This window comes from Terrapene carolina, unplaced genomic scaffold (assembly GCF_002925995.2).
Source record: "Terrapene carolina triunguis isolate 2854851 unplaced genomic scaffold, T_m_triunguis-2.0 Scaffold62, whole genome shotgun sequence".
NCBI classification, from domain to species: domain Eukaryota; kingdom Metazoa; phylum Chordata; order Testudines; family Emydidae; genus Terrapene; species Terrapene triunguis.
This window is the reverse complement of record NW_020664413.1, coordinates 36,061,684-36,082,375: the sequence shown is the minus strand read 5'-3', so window position 1 is coordinate 36,082,375 and position 20,692 is coordinate 36,061,684. Positions and strand designations below refer to the sequence as shown.

Sequence of the window (20,692 nt, the reverse complement as noted above, 5' to 3'; positions counted from 1 at the left end):
TAAAGGGAAGGGTAACCACCTTTTTGTATACGGTACTATAAAATCCCTTCTGGCCAGAGGCACAAAATCCTTTTACCTGTAAAGGGTTAAGAATCTCAGGTAACCTAGCTGGCACCTGACCAAAAGGACCAATAAGGGGACAAGATACTTTCAAATCTGGGGAGGGGGGAAAGGCTTTGTTTTGTCTGTTCTTTGTCTGTCTGTTCTGTGTGCTTGCCGGAGACAGATCAAGAAGGCAAGCAATCCAACTCAATTAGAATTAGTAAGTAATAATAAGGGAATGCGTTAGCTTACTTTTATTTTGGCTTGTGATTTTCCTTGTCTAGAGGGAGGTTTTGTCTAGAGGGAGGTTTATCCCTGGATTTGTAACTTTAAGGTTTTCCCTAGAGGGGAGATCCTCTATGTTCTTGAGTCTTTTGTTATTCTGTAAAATACTTACCATCCCAATTTTACAGAGGTAATTCTTTTACCTTTTCTTTAATTAAAATTCTTCTTTTAAGAACCTGATTGATTTTTCATCATTTTAGGATCCAAGGGTTTGGGTCTGTGTTGACCTGTACCAATTTGTGAGGATATTATTCTCAAGCCTCCCCAGGACAGGGGGTGTAGGGGCTTGGTGGAATATTTGGGGAAGGTAGGGCTCCAAGTGGCCCTCCCTAAATGTTTGTTTAAATCACTTGGTGGTGGCAGCATTACTTAATCCAAGGTATAAGAGAGAAATTGTGCCTTGGGGAGTTTTTAACCTAAGCTGGTAGAAATAAGCTTAGGGGGTCTTCATGAGAGTCCCCGCGTCTGTACCCTAAAGTTCAGAGGGGGAGGGAACCCTGACAGGCACTGTCAAAGGTTTCTAGCTCACCCTCATGTATTCTCATATCAAATTCTGATATCACTGGCAACATGGGAAGCCCTGTTAATAATTGTGGACCTGTGATGGGATTAAGGTGGCTCAGAAGGGGCCAATTAATCATATAGACTGCACCTGGGGAAGAGACAGGGACTGATAAAGGCTAACTGATGATGAAGCCCAGCTGGGCAGGGGAGGCTGAGCTTGTCTAAAGCCAGGAAGTTTGGAGCAGAAGGGGGCTGCTATAGTTGAGGCTAATAACATACATCAGGGCAGGGATAGGCCTAATGAAGTGTTTTAGTTTAGAGCACTATCTGGCCATTGTGGCTTAAATGGAAATATTTTTTTGAATAAATAGACCCAATGATGGACTATATGGGTTCTGTAGGGTGAACAAAACAATTGATGACCTTTTATAGGTATGTAAGGTCTTTGATAAAGAAAGGGAGAAACTTTGAGGAATTTGAACATTTTAAGGTAACAAAAATTACATTGTTATTTAGTAAAAACATTGGGGAAATGGGGCATTATTAAAAGGCACTGTTACATTATCTGAAAGACACAGGGCAGAGAGAGAGAGACTATAAACGGCTAAGTAACGAGGAACTGTAGTTGGTGGCAAGTATAAACTATTCAATAAAGTCTGCTTCGTCATACAAAAGAGGAAAAAGAAGGGGGCTGCAGGGAGATGGTCTGCAATCATTCTTTGGAAAGGATGAAACCCAGCAGGGACCATAAGCCCTGGGGTCTGGGCCCTGAAATGACGGTCAACCCAGAGGTTTTGGGTAAGAAAGGCTTGAGCAAGGCTAGGTTGAAAGTGGTCCAGAGAAATAGCAACAGTATCTGGGATTGAGCAGACTGGTTGCTAGGCATAGGGTCACTGGGCTGAAACCTGGCATAGCGGGTGGGCCCGTGTTCATGTACCAGCCACTGGGAAAGTGGCATAAGTTTAGAATTGGCACGGAGGACTGCCTGGGACAGTGTGCAGACTGTTGGTCCAGAGGGACTTTGGTACCCTGGAAGGGGAGGACTGGACAGTGACCTGGACGGAGGGCTGAGTCACAAAGAGGGAGCACCCTGAGTCCACAGAGAGAGAGAAACCATACTCCATGGTGTGAGCAATCAAAGGACGTGACACCAGACTGGGTGAGAGCTAATCTCCTGACTCAGTGGTGAGTGTACCCCATTACAGAACCTCATTGAGACTTTTCAGCGTACATGTGTAAGGTCATCACTGCACCTGGATCTCCCTTTCTCCATGAGGAAAGTGCTCATCCCTTCCTCAGCAGTGTCAATCCCTTTGTCCCAGACTCCATGGAGGGCTCTCTGCTGGACCAGGGTATCAGTATGAGGGATGGGGCAAGCAGTACGTGAGCTGAGGGAGGAAGGGGAAAGTTGAGGACAAAGAAACACACAAACCTTTTGTCCTGGGGCTCCATCTTCCCCTGGAAGACCAGGCAGACCTGCCAGTCCTGAAGAACCTGGCTCACCCTGAAATAAATAATGGAGATAAATAAAAACATGTCCATATCTTAAATGTAACTATAGTACCATTATCTCTTATAATCAGGGAAACCTCTTTTTTTTAAAAAAGGCTCCTAATTTTTTTGCAAGAAAAACCTTTAGACATATGAGATCAAACCTTGCAGTCATTCTGTACACAGAACTTCTCTGAATTCCAGACACGGAAGGAAGGAAGGATCAGGAAATACTGTATTAGCTGATTATTAAGAGCATACATTGTATATTAAGGATAAATTATGTAATGAATGTTAGTTATTAACTCTCCATAATTATATTCAATTTACTTTTATTTAAAAAGTCACTATCCTATTATTTTAACTAATAAAAGTGGCAGTGTTTTAAGTAAATACTAGCACTGAGCTTAATATGATATGATGAGCCCAGTCTTCAGCTAATATAAATCAGCATAGTTCCACTGAGTCAATTGAGCGAGGCCAATTTACACCACCTAAGGATCTGAGCTGATATATTAGGATTCAGATTAAATGTGGTAATTTTGGATTCAGATAAACCTTTGTAAATTAAAAAAAAACCTAGCTATATATTTTGTATTCATCTGTCCATCAATGACTGATTTTGATCTCACATAGTTTTAGACTGACAGTCACAATCTGGTTGCTGCTTCCCCTGTGTGTCACAGGGAACGTCTTCTTAGTGTATGCGCAACATGCCTCAGGTGGCACATGACCAGGATTCATCACCAAATTTGGTCTGCTGGTTGGATCATTAGCTTCCTCAGCTTGGGCTGGGTACTGATGGAGAGTGTGACATGGACACTGATCCATGCCCCCCACAGGGGATATAAGTTGTGCCAATCCTTTTTGCTGACATAACTTACTTCCCCCTCTGTGCCAGCTCTGATTTATTAGCTGGTGAGCTGCGGGCAGAGCCAAGGTTCTGTCCAGTCACTCCCTATCCACTTTTCTAAGAGGGAAAGTAACAGCCCATGGCTGCTGCACTCCCTTGCTGCTCAGGGTCTGCTGATGTGGCTAGCCTGTGCTGGGCACTAAGGTAGCTCCTATGCCCCCTTACTCTTGTGCACAGTGGTTGTGCAGCCAGGCTGAATGAGGCCTAAGCACCACTGAAGCCTAAGTATTGGCTAGGCATCTGGATTGTTTCAGCTCTATGGAATTTGTCTGCAAGCGTATAGTGCTAATAACATTTTAAAACATACATTTTTGGATGCCGTTAAAAGTTAGTGGCCAAAGTTTTCAAAAATAGGAGTTTAAAGTTTAGCTCTTAAATCAATGTTTTAGTGCCTACAGGTGGGATTTTCAAAAGTGCTTAAGTAATTTAGGAGAAGGAAAGAGCTCTTTATTAACAGCATACCTTTGAACCAGGTTCCCCAGGACCTCTTTCTCCCGGAGCTCCAGTTTCTCCTGGCAAGCCTTGTTCTCCCTTAAACAGAAAATGTTTTTGAAGAGCTTTAACACCAGAAAGATAAGACTACATTTTCTTGGCAGCTTACATTTACAGAAAGAGCATTCAGCTTAATAAAAATGCATTATTTGAGGTCCTAGCTTTTTAAAATTTTGACCTAAAGGGCTAGATTCTCCAGTGTATTGTCTACTTCATCCTTTCTTGGGAAACTTGTCACTGGGCCTGATGAATGCTGTAAATGTATGAATAATGTAGCAGACACTTTGAGAGCACATCTGACTTTCAAATACACTTTACTCTTGTCTCTTTACATCATGAGTAGAGCATATCCCTGCTATTAATCATTCCAAATGTGTGAGGAGCGCTCTGCTGTTCCCTAGTTACTTTTCTTTACCTGATAGAGATTGCTAAACCTGTTATAACCATATCAAACTCCTAATGATGTGAAAGGATTCAGAATTGGGACCCTGTGATGGGGTAACTGGGACCATGAAGGGGTTAATGTGGATCTGAGAGCCAATTAACATACCTGGCAGTACCTGCAAGAGAGAGAAGGCCAGACTTAACTGATAATGAAGTCCGGCTGGTGGCAATTATAAAGCCAGGAAATTTGTAGGAGAAAGCAGCTGTAAACACCAACCTGAAAGAAGACTGAGAGTGGTACTAAAATTGTACAGTAGTATATGAGGAAAAGGTGAGGAACCAATAGGCTGGAAGCATGTGGTTATTGTTCCAGTAAGGGAACTAGGAAAGCTGTGATCCAGACCTGATGCATGCAGTCTAACTGCGCTTGCAGCACGTTTGAAATGGTAAAAATAATAACTGAGAGATTGGTTTCATACTTTGAGAGAAACAGACTTCTAGGTAGCAAGCAGAGTGAGTTTAGGAGGGGAAGGCGCACAACTGACCATATTGTAAGGATAGAAACGGAAGATTAAAAAGGTAAAAGAACTAAAGAATTTATAATCACTTTTCTGGATATTGAAAAAAATTATGATATAGAGGGAGGGTTAACTTCATAAAGTGGCTACCATGGGTATAAAAGGAAGAATGTATAGGGGTAGAAGGGATTTCTCAAGTAAAAGAACTATGCAGGTCAGAGTAGGGAAAGCCTACTCCAGTATATATACACTTACAAATGGCACTTCACAGGAGAGTGTCATCAGTCCTACTTTATTCAACATCTTGGTAAATGATCTTCCAAAAGAGATGAGTGTAGGAATAGGCATCACTTTATTTGCTGACTACTGTGCCATATGGCCAAAACCATAAACCATGAAATAGCTGCTTAAGAGTAAATGAAGCACTAATGAAGTGTGTAGAATGGGGAAACATGGAATTTTAAATTCTCAATTGATAAAACTAAAGGAATAATATTCACAAAAAGGAAAATTTAAAAAGATTATAAATTGTATCTATAATGGACAGCAAATAAGTATAGTTAAAAGCTTTCAAATTTTTAGGTGTAGTATTTGATAGCAAGCTCACTTGGAAGGATCATATTGACATTAGAGATAAATGGAAAGGCAGATTCAAATGACTTAGAAGTATTTCTGGAACCCCCTGTGGTGCAGATAAAAAAGCAGTGGTAATGCTATTCAGAACGCTAATAAGACAAATTATTGAGTATGGGTGCCAGGTTTTCAGTTTGGCATCAAAAACAAATTTGAGAAAGCTTGACTCAGTCCAAGCTCAGGTGTTGCAAATTGCATGTGGTGCCTTCATAACAAAGCTGCTGTATGTACTGCAGATAGCTGTGGGTGAAATGCCTGTTACTTTAAAAATGAAGCTTTGGATTTGACCTTTTTGGCTAAAGTCACTGGAAATGTAGAAGTTGGAAACACCCTGCTACTATATGATAAATGCTGGGAATTAAGTGGTCAATGTGTAGGGCAAAAATGCCTCATGTAAGTAGGGTTAAAGCATGGACAAATGATCTTAGTGAAAAGAAAGACCAAAAAGAGGTTAATCTAGTGTTTTGGGAAAATGCATAATAATTGGAAAATTATACTTCTTAAGATAGATATGGAATTGTATAATAAAATTAAGGGAAAAGGAGTGTTAAACGTGCAAGATATGGCATATCAATATGGTTTCTGATAAGTGGGATGCTACCACCGTAGGTATACTCATGGCACCAAAGAACAGGAAGAGTGGGAACAACATTCTGCATTCCTTCATTCAAGAAAGCTGTGAGGCTATCAAATTTTGTAGATGTTTTGACAGCCGAACAGGCAGGGATAATGCTGGCATTAAATTGGGTATAGAGGTGTGCCAGCTGCCATAGTCATCCTGTCTGATCCGTTATCAAGACTACTGGTGATAGCAGAAATGATATATTTATTGAAATATTACTGTTAACAGAATTGATGTAGTTGGGTGTAATCATAATAATAGCATGGATTCCAGTGCATGTAGGGCAGTGGGCAATGAGCTGGCAGACCAAGTGGCAAAAAATGCTATCAAACATGAGCAATCTGATTTAGAGATCCCTTTAAGTAAATTGGAGTTTAGAAAACTAATTAAAAATGACTCAGAGGAATGGCAAGAAATATGGGCAAAAGAAACGAAGGGAAAAAGATTCTGTGAAATGTACCCAAGATTTGAAAATGCTGATATACTCCAAGGCCTTGAGAGAGAATGTGAAGTGGGTCTATTTAGAATTTTAACTGGCCATTGTGGCTTAAATAGTAATTTGTTTATTAGATTCAAACTTAAAGATGGATTATGTTGGCCATGCAAGATCTAGTAAACAGTTGATCATCTCCTTTAGGAGTATAGAGTGTACCATTGAAAGGAGGTATTGTATGAAAAACATAGAGGCCTTAAAGTATCAACATTTTCACTGCAATATCTAGTAAAAGCATCAGAAAAATGGGTCCCCATAAAAAAAAATTGCAATTCTTTTAGAATACTGGGAAAGGTGAAAGACTTTATTTCAAGAATTAATCTATAGTGTCCAGAGCTTGGTGGTCATAGACTCAGCAAGTGAGTCTGCTGCACTATAAAACACAAACGGAAGAAGAAGAAATGGGCTGCAGGGAAATAGTCTGTGGTCACTCTCTGATGGATAGAAAAGGTAGGAAGCAATCCAGGGAGACAGCAAGGAGTCTGAGGAAGTATATCTTGGTTGCCTGCCACAGGGTTCCTGGGCTGGAACCGAGAGTAAGAGGAAGGGTCTTGTTCCTCTTACCAGCTACCGAGGAAGGTTGGTTGAAACTCCCTAAGGTAAGGTGTATAAGGACCTCAGAGCCCAGAGATAGAAGGAATACCTGTTGTGAAGGCACTGGACTATAGCTAGGTTGGACTCTGTTACCCCGGAAGGGGTGGACTAAAACATGACCTGAGGGCCGAGCTGTGGGAAGAGAGACCACTGCAGAGATGGAGCGACCAGTGGTAGGGGGTACCATATAGGTATGCTGCTACTATGCCACACCTGGCCATGAGGAGGTGCTTCTGTGGTGAGTGAACCCCTTTATAGGCCCATATTTCTTGCTCATATTGATAGTTCTTTTCAGAAAGCCCCTTTAAATCTCCTGTCCCAAAAGCTTTCATGGTGACCTCTTTCACCAGCAATTCCATCTCTTCTGGACTTCAATTTTGACACCTAAGAATGTGATCCTAATTAAACCTTGTGCTGCTTTCTAATATTTCTAAATGCACAATATTAGATGAAATATAGGGAGAAGCAACCAGCACAAGCAACAAGAACAGAAGGCAGTCTGTAAGACAATGACATGCTGCTCTGGAAGGGGTGCAATGCAGTCAGGAAGACGGATACTGCTGCGTGAGGCCTGGTGTGATGTTCAGTCAAGCATAAAATATTCTTCTGGAGAGGTCGGAAGAGATCAAAAGCGCCTGCAGCCTATGTAAGGAAGCGCAAGTATGAAGTAGAGAACCCCAGTCTCTGGCATATAGAATCCCAAAAGGTTCCTTGATAGCAGCAGGCCATAGAAAGAAACTAGGCACATAGCATTTGTGTGGGTTTAGCAAGGCCTTGTAATGGGTTAGGGGCCCAAATTTCCTACAATAATATTAATACAGAAAAGTAATAACTTATTGTAGCTGAATCAGTGTACCTATTTACTTTCAATACTTTACTAAGAATCATCATAAAATTAAGCCATTTCTTATATGTGACATTTAATGCTAAAACCAGAAATTTCCGTTGTACCTCTTACATCAGTGAATTTCCGTACCTTTGATCCAGGTAGCCCTTGTCCAGGTGGCCCTCTTGGACCAGGCGTTCCTTTTGGGCCTTCTACCCCCTGAAAAGATTTTAAAATTAATCTTTAAAATTAAAATATTCTCCCAATATTACAGAAATACTTTAAAAATGAAAATCCCACCTTTTCTCCTTGAATCCCAATGCCAGATAACCCAATAGGCCCAGGTAAACCAGGTGGGCCAATTTCACCCTGTTGAACAAAGTACAATTGCTTAACGTTGTAAAGATATGGAAACAATTTGGGTCAGATCCTCGGCTGGTGTACACTGGCATAGCTCTTCCGAAGCCAATGGAGTTACTTCAATATACACCAGCTGAGGCTCTGACCCTACACCTTCTCCACATTTCTTCTTCTCCTGCTTGTGTTTTATAGTGCGGCAGACTCAGCAGGTGAGTCTGCCGCACTATGACCACCAAGCCCTGGAATCTCCATCACTGGAGATTTTTAAGAGCAGGTTAGACAAACACCTGTCAGGGATGGTCTAGATGGTGCTTGGGCCTGCCATGAGTGCAGGGGACTGGACTTGATGACCTCTCGCGGTCCCTTCCACTCCTGTTATTCTATGGTTCTAAAGAATCCATGTATACATCTTTGCACATGCTGGTCAGCTGCTGTAAACGACTGTTACAGTCTCTTCTCCCCTCCCCCCACCCCCTCTATTCCAGATCTTAACTTTCCCACAGAATCAATCACTTTTTGTTCCGTCTCAAATTTTACTAAGAAGAGATCTTAGAATTGGTTGGGGCAGTTTATTGGCTATAAATCTCACCACAAAATAAGTATTGTGCGGCTGCTATTGTAGATACCAAATTCTTTATTTTGCTTCATTACATCTTTTGTAACTAATATCAACACCCACTGCATTCAGATTCCTTTGCAATTTGTTAACTGCCTGACATATTTATTGCTCACCTTTTCACCTTTTATGCCAGTGCCCGGCTGGCCACGAGGTCCTTTTGGACCATCAAAACCACGCTCTCCCTATATGAAAAAAATTACATGATGTTAACTTCAGCAATCCATGGTTATTTACTCTCTTCAGTACAAATCAGAGAGACTAGTGGTAGCATAATGATGGAAGTCAAAACAAGAACAAGAAGGCAGTGCCTGAATTTCTTTGTTTCTTGGTGTACCAAAGAGGTCTTCTTTTCAGACAAGAACACTCGTCAGTGTGAGACTGATCACAAAAAATAAATGAACAAGCTTCTCTTTACCCTTCTTTTCATTTCAAGCACATTAGGCTTAATCCTGCTTCCATTTAAATCAATGGTTTAAATGTCAGCAGGGCTAAGCCTCATAACCTGCTCAGGGCTGACTTCTGCTCATTTACTCATGTGAGTAGTCTTGGTGAAATAAGGTAAGCAGGATTTGACCCTAATTGTTTTGCCTGAATAAGGATTTCAGCACTGAGTCCACATTGCATCATTGTTTCAATATAATAATTTGAGAGTAGCAAATAGCTTTCTCAGTATGGCAGCCAAGCATTAGTGATGGAAATGGGAGGTGATAAGAAATAGACAAGGGGTATTAGTGAAAAAGGGTTCGTCATACACACAAAGAATTTTTTAAAGAAAATGTAACTACAAAAGGAGGTCTTAAGGAAAATGCAACTTAATAAGGAGAAAAAGATTGAATTTCTTTGTATTTCTATTACTAAAGCATATAGGAGAAGCACTCAGCTGGTGCAAATTATCATAGTTCTACATAGTGAAGTCAACAGAATTAAAGACCTTCCCCCACTAATCAAATTTCTCATTTTAGTTTTCCTTACTTTTTTGAAATTTCCTACTTAAAATAACATTCCTTTCTCCTACTACTGTAGGAGATCGGCATATGTTTTCCTCTGACCGAAGTCTAATCTTTTAATAAACAAGCTTTCTTAGAAGAAGCAATTGTATAGATTGTTTTAGATTTACAAACCAACTTCTAAAATACATGATTTAATGTCAGAGACCTGACATACTTGGCAACAGGATTGGAGATCATACAATAATATAGAATCTGTTGATACATGTTTGGCTTTATTTCAAATTGGCAGTAAAATATAGTGCATTTTTGTAGGCACAGGAGTGCTAATAACCCTGCTGTCCTGGCCAAATTCCAGTTTGGTTAAAACACATTCATTCTGCTTATCTAAATTCTCTCTGTAGCTTCAGTTAGATGCATTCTTCACTTCCTTAACCTGTTGTGCAGTGTTGCTTGGCACTGTTAAATAGTGGCTGTATTTCAGTAGTGGTGGAGTGATTTCTGTCTGTGTTTTCTTTAAAACATTTTAATCTTTGCTATGTAAATGTAAGTGATCAACATTAACAACATCAGAGAACTTCTACAATTCTTCCTGAAATATATATCAGAAATTGCGATGAATTTAAGTAAAAATGATTATTCTGATAGCAACAGCCAAAATCAAACCCAGCTATTGCAGTATTGGGCTAAACAAAATGCAAGAGAGTTTGAGTCGAGGGAAAACCAATATTAGCATTTGTGGACATACCTGCAAAATGATTTTTCACCACTCCCCCAAACATAACTGACATCTAACTACCATGATCACCACTAACTATGCCCAGGATCACCTTGGAGATTTTGAGGGGAGTTAGTTCTTTGGGATATACCTCAACCTTACCTGACTCATTTCACATTTTAAAAAAGTGTGGGACAGGGGAACTCTTTAGGCCCTCTGCCTGCACTCCAGTGGAGTCCAGCTGCTCATGCTTGGGGCTGTGCATGGCTGTCAACATTTTTTAAAAAGTTCTGGAAGGAACAATTGTTCAAGCACATTGGGAGTTTGGGAGTCATGAAGTCCCCAACCACTGGAAGGTTTTATGTGAATTCTGGTGACTTTTAGCATTTGTAGAGAATTTACACATAATAACTACATTATCATTAGTTTACCCGGGAGGTATTTAAGATTCAGTCTCCATTTATAAAATGGGGATAATAAAGCAGAAAGTTACATAGAAGGCAACAGAGGGAGTCAGTTTCAGGACAGGGCTAGAATGTGGGAATCCCTTGTGAATCCCATGCCTAGACTGCTGTATCTCTCATGCTATTTAGTTGTCTGTTGTTGTAGCCAAAGATCACACTGGCTTGTCAGCCTAGGAGCTGGCTCAGCTTCAGGCCAGCATCTGGAAGAGAGCTAGCAATGTTTCTAGTGCTGTCCCCTCATCAATGAGCTACCATATCTGAATGCCAACAACAGTAGCCTGGGAGGTATTGCCCTCAGCTGATTTGGGGTTCTCCACAAACTCAGGGACCTGTGGCCAAGATTTTCATTAACCCTAAATGCCAGCACTGGATGAAGGTAAAGGGGACTGAGTATAAAGATTTAGGAAAAATCAATGACAAGTTTTCACTCTAGGGATCACTTTAGATTAGTTTGTTTTCAAGACTATATTCCAAGGTAAGGTGCAAGAGGCTATTTTAAAATTAAAGCTCCAATTCTTTCCCCTTTTAAGGTCCCCCAAAGCAGGAGGGAGAGGCCACAGGCTATGGAGGCCTCAAAGGCCAGCTCTGATTAGAGGTAACATTCTGAGCCACTGGCTTCAGTGAATTTGTACTAGTTTAACTGAGCGGCCTATTTGCCCCAGAGGGTTAGTTTGCAGGCTAATCTGACTAGCTAATTTTTTTGCCATAGGTCTGATCCTATATGCATTGAAGTAAATGGAAAGTGGGTCACTGGTTTAAATGGGATCAGGATCGGGCCTTATATACTATCTGTTACGGTACCTTTGGTCCTGGAAGCCCTTCACCTGGTGAACCTCTTTCTCCTTGAATCCCTTGAGGTCCTTGAGGCCCCTGTTAAAATAAATTTAAAACTTCCTAGAAAATATATCAACTATTCAAACTGATAACAGAGCAATAAGTCTTGCTGTTGGTTTTTAAACACCTCTTTGAATTGGTACATAGTTATAACCTGTTCAAAATAATACGGTAACGTGATAGTCACAATAAATCAACAAAGAAAGCATTCTGGCCTGCAGCTATGACATGCTATATAGGATTATTTTAGTGGCTTACTTATGAGTCATTGAAAATTCCTTCTCTTTACTCTTACTTCGTCTTCTTAATTCTTCCCTCCCCATCCTTTGGTTCATTTTGGAAATTATTATTAATGCTTATTAGCATTTGAGCATAATATACTATGCAGAGAGAACCAGATTAAAGGCCACACAAAATAATGTGGAAGAAGGTTTACGTGAAGAGAGCTACGACTCTGTGGTGTGAACAAAACAACAGCATACTTGCTGGTGGGAGCATAGTCTAGCAAATATGAGTGGGCAAAGATTTGTGCTAAAGACAGGTCCAGAATCTTCATATATTAGGCCTGTTATACAGTGGCTCCCTGCGTCTGTCTGCCTCTCAACTTTATTCTGGGAAAGTGGCAGGCACAGAATGACAGATTTCAGTACGTCAGTAAATTAGAATCCATAGAAGCTAACTGTAGTTGGAGAGGGTCCTGTGTACAGCTTCAGAACTATACTTAATTTTTAGGTGGAGAAAATCCTATTGCCTTCAATAATAAAAAGGAAACTCCCCTTCAAACAGTTGTGCATTTCAATTTTGTAATTTTTTTTCGGGTTTCCAAAAAAATTTACCAGAATTATGATTTGCCAGAAGAGTTTACAGTTTATAGAGGGCTGGAGATAGTTTATTGTTAAATAATGATTGTAAAGCAAGTAGGACCTGCAAAAGAAAGGAGGGACCCTCAAAACATTGAGGGCATTGATTCTGCTGTGCCTCCAGTGTGGCGTTCCCAGTGAGAACTTTGAGCATGGAGCATGAATCTGGCCCTGAGACAAAAATTGAGCAGAGAGTTCTATTATTGTTTTGCCAGGAGTCGCATGTATAGGTCAATGCATTGTTGCCATAATCTGCTTCCAACTCCTCTTCTCTGTACTAGGATACCCTGAGTGACGTCAGTCCTATACCTAGTACATTGTATGTCTCCTGGTGCACTGGTGCAGCTATGGTGGTTGGCATATGGGGATATAGCCAAGTCTCCGTCCGTTCACCACCTCTTCTCGTCCACATGCTCAGAATAGGGGATGTATTACCTCCACAGAGGCTGCTCTTTCCCATGTAGCTACCTGCAGTATGGGTAACTAGCACAGGTGATGAAGGGGGAATCTTCGTACCTTTACTGATCGACTGTCACTAGTGTATAATTTAGTAAAGCTGCTTACTCTGTGGATTCAGAACCCTTCAGCAAAAAGCACTCATTCTTCTGCATGAATTTCTTTTCAAGCTGGGCTGAGGTCAGTCTATTTCTCATCAAATATAGCTTTCTCATTTTAAAGAGAAAATGTTGTATGAAATAATTCTTACAAATTTCTGCCTGTTCATGGGGGAAAAGCTACTTCTGAATAATCCTGGACTATATCACGGCTACAGTGGTACAACCTCATTGAACTGAAGAGAATTTAGCCTAGAGTACATTGAACAGCTTACTAAACCACACTGATTTGGAAAAGGGATTGTACTTGACTCTGAAGATTGGTTCTACTCTGAAAAGTGACTCTGAAAAATGGTAAAGTGGGCCCCAGGTTTGCCTCAAGTGTACTCAATTTACAAGTAAAAAGATATGTAGAGGGAAGGGCAGGATTCCTCATTGATAACCCTACAAACCCAGTCATGCGTGGATTTTTTTCTGCATCAGTCATTGATTTTGCTGACCAAATTATGATTTTTAGGGAAACCTATGCAACCTGAATGCCTTTACGGGGATTGCACAGATGCACTTGTTTGGAATGTAACAAAAGAACTGAGTTGATGATCCACAAAAAGGAACAGAACCCAGATACCTCTCTCTTAGCTGTGCAGGCTCTGCAACGTTAAGAGGAGTGAAAAGCAGTAAAATCTTAAGTCAACAGATATGGCTTTGAATACATGCAGGAGCAGATTTTTTTTCAAGTAAGAAGATGCCATTTTTCATAGTTACTTCATGGAGTAGAAGCACAGTTTAAAATAAGGAATTCGAGATAGGTTCTTCAAACAACCAAGGGTGATGAAAGTCATAGACAATTTCATGTGTATAAGAGAGAACTAGTTTAAAGATGAAAAGAGTTGGCATAATTTAGCATGCAAGTACTTGTTAACATGTGGGCCTTCAGAGGGCTTCCCTCTCTCAGCTCTCAAACACAGAACATACCGGTAGTCCTGGCTCACCAGCTCCAGGTGGGCCAACAGGGCCTGGTCTTCCTGTCAAGCCAATGTCACCCTTCCAACAAAGACATATTTTTAAAAGCTTGTTTTTGATGTATTGGTATTTGCATTTGCACAATATATAAACACTTTTTAATCAGGTATCCTTTGTCTGGGCGTTTAATCTACCTGAATATAAGTGAGGCAAATCCTAATTTTCTCACCTCCCTGGCAACACATAAGACCCAGTAGATACATCAATAGCTTGCTTATAACCATGGCTTATAACTATGGATATGATTTTGTCATGGTAAAATTGGGCAAAATTCTTGGAACAGTCATGGTAAAAATGTACAAAATCAGGGTATGATCACAGTGGGGCTGAAGCTGAAGTCCAAGCACTGCTGCAGGGGATTGAAGCTGAAGAATTTGTGGACATCTGTTAAAATCATGGAATCTGTGACCTCCGTGATCAAATCGTGCCCTTACTTATAACCATCTATCAGATCTTATTCTGACGTGCTTAGAACCACCTCTAACATATGTAACTGACAGCCAGACACCCACTTAAGGTTTCTGGATCCCAGCAGTCATCGCTCTTGGGGAGAGGCCCGTGTCTCTCCCTCCTGACTGGCATTTTAAGGCTGCACAGCTCCCTGCCTTACACTGCAATATCCCCAGCTGCCTAGGGCCAGTGCCTGTGCTTTGCTAACTCTCTAAGGGCTAAGACCAGTGTATTGCCAGCAGTTACAAGTTACCATCCATTGCTTTCTAAGCAAGCACCTTTATTCTTAAGGTAAAACATTAGAGAGAGAACATAATAAAAAAAACCAATAAAAGTTCCTACGCACATTCTAAAAGCTTACCAGAGGTCACCCATCAACCTTATGGGGCCCTGGTTGGTCAAACTCTTTTCAACCCTTCTGCAAAGGTTGGGGCTCTTGGACAGAAGGCCCTGTCTGTTTTCTGGATCAGAACGAAGGCCCTGTGTCAGTTCAAGCTCATCCTTTTATATCAAACATCCTTCCTTTGTCTTCTAGTCTCTGGAAAACCCAGTCTGAATCAGTATATGCAAACCACTCCAGAAGGTGGTACCTCTTTAGAGTTGTGATTAAGGTGAAACACAAACTAAATCTCTCACTGATTTTTAGTACCTGGAGGAGCTGTGGTAACCCTCCCCCATGGAGCAGAACACAATCATACATAAACCACTCATAGACTTAGTACAATATGGTCCCCAAAGATATTGCATGTGATTGCAATATCTGCCACAGCATTGCTTTGCTTTTATTTTAGAAAAAATGTTTTTCCGTTTTAAAACATGTTTTTGAAACTGAAGCTTGAAATTAAATTTGGACCATGATTCAGACCTACACGTATGCATAAGACACAGCATGCACTATGAGTTTTTTGGTAAGTCTGTGTTTGATATTAACATTTTTAAATTATGATTTTTGATAACAGATAATTGACAAAATAACTGAATGGAGAATCCTTGTGAACCTTAACTCAGCAGAATTTCAGCAGCTGAGAGACTACAATGTTTGCTCTAGAAAGAGATGGTGATAGCAATCCCAGTACAGTATAAACCAGATTTAGCCCTTATTCAGAAGGCTAACATTTTGTTTACAGTAAGCTCGTATTCTTTGTGCCAACTATCTGGACCACCAAGTGTGTTCAGAACAGAATAATATTTTGTTTGTGACAATATGTGTGTCTCTATACTCAATTAGTCATGTACTCCCTGGTTTTATTTATACCAATACTATAAAGTGGTGGTTGGTTTTTGTTGTTGTTGTTTTAATCTATGAACATTTTGAATAACTTTGCAGGTATCACAATCTTAACGTTTATTGTACTTAATCCAATGATATATGAAAGATTTATATATTCAGCTGCTGTTGCTTTTGTTCTTTTACAAAGGCATGCACAGTATACTGTATGACTAGCATTTTTACCTTTGGGCCAGGCAATCCTATTCCAGTTTCTCCAGTCAATCCAGGCGGCCCAGGGAGGCCTCTTTCACCCTTTTTAAAAAATAAAAAGGAAATAATTTTGCTTTTAAAACATTTCAAAGCTTTGTAGGTTTCTAGAAGAACCAGACTCATGCAATTTGTCTAAAAAGAACAAATTTTGAATATTAATCACAATGGTTTTTTTTGTTTCTCCTGTTAGGAATTAAATATTTCAAACCCACTGGTATTATATTACATTGTTGGTGACCCAATCCATTGCCTTCTCCCCAGGCCCTTTTAAGTCATTCTGTGTAAAAAGCTAGCTATTTCCTGCCCTGGTGGTGCAAGCCCTGGCAGCTAGATTCAGGCACATGGGTCAAAATGGGATTACAAAAGGCATTAGAAAAAAACAAAATGGTAGTGAAATAGATTAGATTACCTGGGTCTTGAGCTGGTCATTCTTTCTCACAGGAGTCGAGCCATTGAAGTCAATGGGATTTTACATGATTCAGACTTACTCATGTAGGTAAGGGTATGCAGGTTTAGCCCTAAGAGCTCTTTCTTATTTCTAACGTTTCTGATTCAGTGACACTGTGGTAGCTTTAATTCTGAATCTTCTTGTTTTTATTACTTCTGTGCCTCAGTCTTGTTATTTTAAAGAGTGGTGAGTGCTTCTGGTAATAGAAGCCAGAATTTAGCATTTTGGATTTATATAGTGAAAAGAAAACTTGGTCCACAAAATGTTAGCATTAGAAAAGGGATGAAGCACTAGGAGAAAGAGGGCACTTTCCCAGTATTGTTTATGGATTATACTCAGAAACCCTGTATACCCACAAGTTTCTAACTTAAAAGTTAGTTAATTAAATGACTGAACCTTGGAATTTAGAGATCTGATCCAAAGCCCATTGAGGTATATGGAAAGGCACTTACTGACGCCAGTCGGCTTTGGATCAGGCCCATAGTACTTAACACTCAAGGACCAGATTTTAAAAAAATATTTAGGTGCTTAACTCCCACGGATAACCTGCCTATTTTTATACTTGTCTTCAAGCCTACATTTAAGGACTTGATCTTGCTCCTGTTGCTGTCACTGGCAAAAACTCCCATTGACTTAAATGGTGACAAGTCCTAACTGCAGGATTGGTAGCTCTGCAGAAGACTGGAGTCCTAGAAACATAGGAACTGCCATACTGGATCAGACCTGTAGTCCATCTAGTCCAGTATATTTTTTCTGAGAATGGCCAGTACCAGATGCTTCAGAGGAAGGTGTGAGAATCCCACAGGAGATAGATGTGGGATAATTTGCCCGCGTCATTAGTTCTCATCTGATCTGTAATTGACAGGGATAGGTTTATACCCTGAAGCATGAAGTTTAATATTCCCTCCAACGTTGTTATCATAATTAATTATAAACAGTTCTGGATATTCTTATCCATATAAATGTCAGAAATCTTTTTGAATCGGGCTCAGTCTCTGCCTGTGACACAGTGTTGGGAGTCTAGAGCTGACCCAGGACTCTTAGTACTAAGGTACTAGCTATTCCCCCTTGGAGTGGATTTAACTGGGGGGGAATGGGATGTTCAATGGCTTACTTAGTCAGGAGGCTGATGAGCTAATGAGAACAATCAACCCATCAACAGCTAAAGGGCAGAAGGAAGTGCAAGGGAGGAGGCTAGCAGGGGCCAGGGGATATAGAATCTCAGGATGGTGAGATCTTGCCTTTTACGTCCCTGGAAACCTAAAGGGAAAGTTTACTTCCAGTTGTATGTTGTAGCACAGAGTCGTACTGGTGGAGAGGACCCAATAAATAACACAGGGGTAGGCAACCTATGGCACGTGTGCCGAAGGCGGCACGCGAGCTGATTTTCAATGGCACTCACAGTGCCCGGGTCCTGGCCACCGGTTCAGGGGGCTCTGCATTTTAATTTAATTTAATCTTAAACATTTTAAAAACCTTATTTACTTTACATACAACAATAGTTTAGTTATATATTATAGATTTATAGAAAGAGACCTTCTAAAAACGTTAAAATGTATTACTGGCACGCGAAACCTTAAATTAGAGTGAATAAATGAAGACTCGGCACACCACTTCTGAAAGGTTGCCGACCCCTGAAATAACACATTAGTGTCAGAAACTTAAAAGCATCCATCCTGTTTGTGGTGGTCCAAAGGGAAGAGAAGGGAATTTGTGATATTACCCTAAAAGAGTTCCTGTGAAAGGTCAAAAGACTGATAATGTAAAAATAGCACCTTCTTATTCAACATATCTGTTCATGGTGCAGATTCCAAGTCTGATTTGTTTACCTTACTGACACATGTAAGTTCTGATTTGATTTTTACTTCTTGTTAGCATTGTGGAGCCAATTCAGCTATGGGAGAACAAAATGGATTCGATCCCTTTTCATGCATAATCAACAAGCTTATTCAATAAGATCCAGTGCCAGAATTAGTATTACTAATAAGAATGTACAATCCAAAAGGAACACAGTTTGGCTTTCAGATCCCAGGCTGAATTTCCATGATTGGCACTTACAAGTAAAACATACTGTTTTCTAAATTGAACGCATCTGATACATCAAGTGGTAAGAGACAACAAATAATTTTTGGAGTAATACTGCACTTTAAGTGTTCAAGTACTAGAAGAATGGGATATAAGTCACTATGCTGAAGAGACAATGTCCAGCTGAATCTAGTGTAGTAAACACCAGGAGTAGAGTAATAGATTTTGCTAGGTAACTTGCAGGGATATTGGATAGATGAATTACTTGCAGTCCCCATTTAGCCAAACCCCTTGAACAGAAGTGAAAAGTGAAAGTGGGGAAGAGTATTATTGTGGTATGGATAACTGTATGTGTCTTTTAACCTTAAAAAAGAGGAGATCTTTTTATTCTTGCCTTTGATCCTTGCACACCTTCAGGCCCTTGGTCTCCGGGTAGCCCTTGGGAACCCTGTTAAAACACAAATGTTTTTATCAGAATTTTCCAGGCTTTCAGAGCAAGGGGTTTTTGAGAAACAAGCAATAATTTCCTGCAATCCACATGAAAATCTTAAACACTTCAAAACTAAACACAATTTAAATTCTGTCCTTGTATGCAAGAATGCAGCTAGTGGTGTGTAAGCATCTGAGGACAGCACTTGGCTCTTTCTTAAGTAGAATAAAAGTAAACAGTCATCAGGTAGAATTTACCTACATCATCACTGCAACAATGACAATACTGCAAGCTCCTCTAGGTATTAATAATGTAGGGTTTGGGGCAGGGGTGCTGAAACAGTTTTTATAGTGGGGATGCTGAGAGCCATTGAACCAAATTGTAAACCCTGTATATAATGGAAACTACTTCAAGACAGGGGTGTGGCAGCACCCCCCACATCCCTAGTTTCAGCACCTATGGTTTGGGGGTTCTTTTACAAAACACTGCTCCCAGTAAAAGGGTGTTATGGCAAATTTGATCTATTTAAAATGTGTAACTTTGATTTTCTTTGGTTGCATATTTTGCATAAAGATGTTCTGATTTTTGTTATTGATTTTTATGATGCACTATAACAAGTTTGCTTATATGACAGATTCTCCTAAAACAATAGGTACAAGAACAGGCCATTTTAAGTCACAAAACCTCATTGCATCCAGTGGGAACAGAACTCATCCGAAATGTGCAAACTGGCAATATTCTGGATTGTTTTAATTCCTTCATAATATTGGAGTATGATTTATCAATGTACACGACTTTCAACCCCTGTTAGAAAACATGGGCTAGATCTTCAGCAGGTATAAATCTGCATAGCTTCACTGATTTTGGTAGCTCCATTGACTTCAATGGACCTATGCCAGTTTCCATCAGCTGAGGATGGCTGAGCCAATTGCTTTGATTTATATGGGTCACATCTCACTAGTGCGCTCATTTATTTCAACAGTCCATTGCCCAGTGCTCCTAAAGGATAAGGCTCTATGTTGTTAAGTTATCAGTGTTGTTTTTTTTCCTATATTACTTCTTAAATCAACTACTCGGTTATGAAGGGACAGTGGTTGGTAGGCCTAACATTTTATATGCTTTCTGTTTACTAAAACTTGTTGCATATTTTCATCTTCTGCCTAATCAAGGGTTTAGTCACCTGCTCCTTATTCGGATCAATGAAGACAATGAGGATGAAATCCTGGTCCTGTTGCAATCAATGGGAGTTTTGCTTTCCCATGGGGCCAGGATTACACCCCAGGCATTTTGCCCAAGTAGGGAGAACAGAATTGGGCCCCAGAAGTGTCTTAGACCTTTTTCCTTAAGGAAGTACAAGATGACAAGGTCAAATTGTTCTGCCATCCTAGAGATGCGGAATATGACACTCTGAATTAGACAAATGATACAAATGTGTGAAATCAATCCTTAATATATTAAATTTAAAATAAACACATTTTCAGGGGGGAACAAAGTCTCCGATGTGCAGCAGAGATCTATACTCTAATTAGGCCAAAGTACCTGAGGCCCCAATTCATGAATAAATATATGCTAAGTATTGCCCACAGCATCCGACATGACAACAGCACAGTCTTTCCATTGCTGTGGGGTCTCTTCTCCTGCACACTCTACCGTTTCTGCTAGTCAATAATCAGAGAACAAAAA

At 40.2% G+C, this 20,692-nt stretch overlaps 1 protein-coding gene across 1 annotated transcript in view; it reads right to left on the bottom strand.

Moving 5' to 3' along the window:
• LOC112111655 (collagen alpha-1(XXVIII) chain-like) overlaps positions 1–20,692 on the bottom strand; it is a 64,644-nt gene that overhangs the window by 30,955 nt on the left and 12,997 nt on the right. The window contains exons 10-18 of the mRNA XM_024207196.2: positions 18,974–19,027; positions 16,080–16,148; positions 14,129–14,197; positions 11,707–11,775; positions 8,890–8,958; positions 8,098–8,166; positions 7,948–8,016; positions 3,698–3,766; positions 2,264–2,335 (exon numbers count right to left, since the gene is read on the bottom strand). Of these exons, the coding sequence (XP_024062964.1) occupies positions 2,264–2,335; positions 3,698–3,766; positions 7,948–8,016; positions 8,098–8,166; positions 8,890–8,958; positions 11,707–11,775; positions 14,129–14,197; positions 16,080–16,148; positions 18,974–19,027 (609 nt within the window). The remainder of the gene's footprint in view (positions 1–2,263; positions 2,336–3,697; positions 3,767–7,947; positions 8,017–8,097; positions 8,167–8,889; positions 8,959–11,706; positions 11,776–14,128; positions 14,198–16,079; positions 16,149–18,973; positions 19,028–20,692) is intronic.